The following is a 4266-nucleotide window of genomic DNA, read 5'->3' as shown; positions in this document are numbered from 1 at the left end:
GCATATGGCCACCAATCTCCCCCACTCCCTTCTCAGGATCTCACCTAGCTAAGACTAACCTTGAATTTGGCTATGTGGTTGAGGTCAACCTTGAGCTTCTTCTGATCTTCCCACCTCCATCTCTCCTGAGTTCTGGCATTACAGACATTATACCTGCTTTGCGTGGGGCTGAGTTCTGGACTCAGAGCCTCATACACCTACGGAAGTACTTCATCAGCAGAGCTGCACACTCAACCCAAAACACTGCATCTGAGTGCTTTTATTTACATTTTGCTTATTTTTTAGTGTATGTGTACCTGTGTTCCTGACACGGGTTTGGGGACACCGCCGGGCTTGAGCTCGGGACCGCCGCCACCCTCCGCGCTCGCTCTAGTTTCTGACAACTAATAGGAATTGGTTCTCTCCTTCCACTATGTGGATCTCCGGATTGAACTCAGTCTTAGGCTTGGAGGTAAGTAACTTTACCCACTTGGTGGTCTGTAATCCCAGACCCAAGAAGAGGAAGAAGGAGGACCTCGAGTGCAACAGCATCCTGAGCTTCTTATTGATACCAGCCTGGGGCACCTTTTCTCAAAACAGAAAACGGGATGAAAATATGCATCATTTCAGAGTCACCATGTACAAACAGCAACAATTGCGGAGCGGCGACTCATTCAATACCGGTGCCACACGGCCTGGAGATTGCAGCCTCTCAGAGCACCGTCCGACCAGGAGAGGGCGCCCAGGGCGCGTATGCACCAGCGGGAGCATGGCGGGACACGGTGATTGGTTGGGGTGCCGAGGCAGCAAGCGCACCAGCTTGTGTTTGGTTGGCATGCGTTGCAGGCGACTCCAATAGGCCGGGCGGACCTAGCGGACTCGTAGCCCATGCTCATAGGCTGCGGCGGGCAGCGTGCACTGGGTCCTGGAGTAGCAGCGGCGGCCAAGCTGGCGGCGCGGTGGTCCCGCTCCCGCTCGCACCCGCGGCGCGACCGCGGCCGCTTGCACTCTCGCCTGAGCCGGTCTCGCGCGTCCCTGCCGCCCACCTCGCCGCCCGCGGAGTCCCTGCCGCACCCGCCGCTGCCCGGGTTACCGCCGGGCTTGAGCTCGGGACCGCCGCCACCCTCGGTGCTCGCTCTAGCTGAGTTGCCCCCGCTGCCTGCACTCCCGCTGCGCCCGGAGCTGCTGGCGCCCTGGGGCCCCGGGGTCCACCTGGCTCTGCCCGAGCTGCCGCCCGAGGTCTGCGCGCCCGCGCCTCCCCCAGCCGCGCTCGCCCTTCAGGATCTGCCGCGTCTGCCTGCGCCCGCGCCGCCGCCCGCTCACTTGCCTCTGCCGCCGCTGCCCGAGGCCGCGGTCGCCGCTATCCCGGGACCGGTGGGTGCTCGCGGTCGGCCCCCGCTGCTCGCCGAGCCTCCCCCGCAGCCGCTGCCGCCACTGCCCGCGCGACCCTCACCCTTCACCCTGCTGGCGCCGCCGCTCCCCCGCGAGCCCTGGCCGCTCCCCGCCTTTCCCCCGCCGCTGCCGCCCCCGCCTCCGCCGCCCTACTTCTTCCTGTCGCCGCCCTGCTGACCGCCTGACTCCGCGGGGGATACGAGCCGGTGAGTCCGTGCCTGGACACCGGCAGGCTCGGAAGGCCAGGCCAGAGCTCGGCTGGGAATAAGACCAGAATGCCAGGACTGCAGCCAAGGCTTGGGGAGAAAAAAAAAGTAAACCTGGCATTAAGATGAGGGATGTCAGCTGGGGCTGGCGGCACACGCCCGTAATCCCAACTTTAGGGATACTTAAGTAGAGAGATCACGAGTTGAGAGGTCAGCCATTGTTACTTCGTGAGACCCTGACTCAAAACAATTTAAAAGAAAGATAAGGGATTTTTGCCCCGCCCCCGCCCCTCTTGTCCTGCCGCGTCCTCCCTAGGTAATTGGAGAAGTAACTCATCGAAGTACTGATAAAACTAGCAGTTGCTTTGAGACTGCGGAGCCCATGTGAAAGAGACCTGGGTCCTGTGGATGAAAACAGAAGGTTGATTTTTTTGTTTGAGTTTTTGAGAGAGATTTTTTTTGTTCTTGTTGTTGTTTAGGGCTTTGTTTTTGTTTTTCAAAACACGATTTCAGAAAAATCGTGTAGGTCTCTACAAAGCCCTAGACCCGCTTTGTAGATCAGGTTGGCCCCAAAGTCACAGAGATCCACCTGCCTTTGCTTCCCAGAGATAGACTTATTTGCTATGTAATACTAGCTGTATCTGGAATCCAGCAATTCCGTTATCCAGTCAGCCTTCCGAGGGCTGGGTTAAATAGTTAAGATACCAAGCTGGGCTTAGTGATCAAAAACTTCAAACGCCACAGCCAGGGTCTGGAATGACACATTGTCCTTTATCCACCGTGTACGTGCTCTACTGAGGCCTTCTTCACTTACCTTCGGAAACTCTCGAGTCTTAGGAGTCAAACTTCCAACCGAAATAGATCCAGGAGTCCTCCTACCCACACATGATGCTGGTGGACAGTTGATACTGGGCATGAGAATCACATGCAAGGACTATGAAGTCATTTCCAGGAGAGAAGAGACTCCTCTCCCTGCCTTCCCGGCCCCTCACCCCCACTGCTGGTTTCTGTGCTGCCAGGGCACCTTAATTAATATAAAGTTCTCTTTGTTTCGCAGGTAGCCTGGGCTCGGGTAACCAAGTGGATGGCAGACCTCTTCGGCACTCAGGAGTGGTATCAGGAAGCCAGCCTTGACCTTGGGGGACCTCTGAGAGCCCAGGTCCCATCAGCAAGATCAATTTTTTTTATTAGGTTCCTGTGACTGGAATAACAAATTATGCAAACTGGGTGGACGGACAATAGGAATGTGTTCTCTTAACAGTGCAGGTGGCCAGAGGTCTAACAAAGGATCTGCAGTGTCCACAGCAGCCTGAGACGTGGCCTCCCTTTCTGCCTTTGACAGGACCTTATTCTTCCTCTGGTGCTAGGGAAGTACTTCCTTTACCCCAGCTTCTAAGGTCATTGCCTTTCTTAAATCTGAGTTGACGTCTTCATATTGAGATCCTCCATTGAGCCATGGTACTTTGATCAGCTGGATGTGGTGGCATACGTCTTTATTTTTTTAATTAATTTATTATATATAAGTACACTGTAGCTGTACTCTCAGACACACCAGAAGAGGGCATCAGATCTCACTATACATGTTTGTGAGCCACCATGCGGTTGCTGGGAATTGAACTCAGGACCTCTAGAAGAGCAGTCAGTGCTCTTAACCACTGATCCATCTCTCCAGCCCAGCACATTTCTTTAATCTCAACATTTGGGAGGCAGAGACAAGTGAATCTCTGAGTTCAAGGCCAGCTGGATCTACATAGAGATCCGGGCTAACCAGAATGATAGAGCGAGAACTTTGAGAAAGCAAACCAAAGACATTCATCACATGAGGTCTCACACCCAAGCTCCATCAACCATCCAGTTTGCACAGGCTAGGCCTTCTCTTTAGTCCAGGCTACCTTTGAACTTGGCACCTAAATGCTTCTGCTACCCAAGTAGCTGGATTATAGGATTGGGCCGCCAACCCTGGTTTAGGCACCTTCTACCTGTCTCCTCAGAACTTAACTGATTTCTAGGCCATGTTCCTCACTGGCCTGGGGCCTTGAGTGGTCCGAGAGCCCGTGGGCAGTAGCGGACACACTGACCCTGGTACAGGGAAAAATATGCCTGCTTTTCACAGTGCCTGACTTTCTGCTTCTCTGTCTTCCTAGTGCCTCCTTTCCTCCTTGGTCCCCACCCTATTGTCTTTCTGCCTTCCTACTCTCTTTCCTGATGTGTAGCTCTCCTCTCCCCGTTGAGAGGCAGAGACTATCAGGAGAGATGGTGAGTGTTATCTTTTAAAGACAACTCTTATGGGAGCCCAGTTCTCCAGGCTTGAGAGCCATAACTACTGCTGGGGGTTGAACACTGATCAAGACGGATAATAAAGTTAATTGTTACCCAGCCCTCGGTTGTGACCTTCCCAGGTGAAACTACAGTCAGGTTCTTGACAGAATACCTTTGTCTGGGACCTCAGTGGGGGGCTCTAGAAACTGCTCATCCTGGCCCCGTGTGGGGTAGTTCCTGTTCCTTTACAATCCATGGATCCAATGGAAATGGGGCGTCTGTGACTCTGACATACCCAGAGAGGCTCAGAGGTGGGAGCCTGGGCTGCTGCTTGTGAAGACTTTCTACGCTAGCGTCCCAGGCACTGGGAATGAACCCAGGGTGGAAAGGGGCTTCCCAGCAAAGTCAAGCACATATTACACATGCACGC

The 4266-nt window shown here is 54.4% G+C and overlaps 1 protein-coding gene across 1 annotated transcript; it reads left to right on the top strand.

The window, feature by feature from the left end:
* The first annotated feature begins 803 nt into the window (after window positions 1-803).
* LOC120095041 (vegetative cell wall protein gp1-like) lies at window positions 804-3953 on the top strand. The gene is made up of 2 exons (XM_039087075.2): window positions 804-1577; window positions 2635-3953. Exon 1 carries the CDS (start codon window positions 868-870, stop codon window positions 1546-1548), a length of 681 nt encoding a protein of 226 aa, XP_038943003.1. The 5' UTR covers window positions 804-867; the 3' UTR covers window positions 1549-1577; window positions 2635-3953.
* The last annotated feature ends 313 nt before the right edge of the window (window positions 3954-4266 follow it).

This window comes from Rattus norvegicus, chromosome 10, assembly GCF_036323735.1.
Source record: "Rattus norvegicus strain BN/NHsdMcwi chromosome 10, GRCr8, whole genome shotgun sequence".
Lineage (NCBI taxonomy): Eukaryota > Metazoa > Chordata > Mammalia > Rodentia > Muridae > Rattus > Rattus norvegicus.
This window is presented reverse-complemented; position numbering and strand designations above follow the sequence as displayed.

Bases quoted from the DNA above. Each gene is read 5' to 3' on its own strand.
- LOC120095041 (XM_039087075.2), top strand. From the start codon at position 868: ATGCTCATAGGCTGCGGCGGGCAGCGTGCACTGGGTCCTGGAGTAGCA.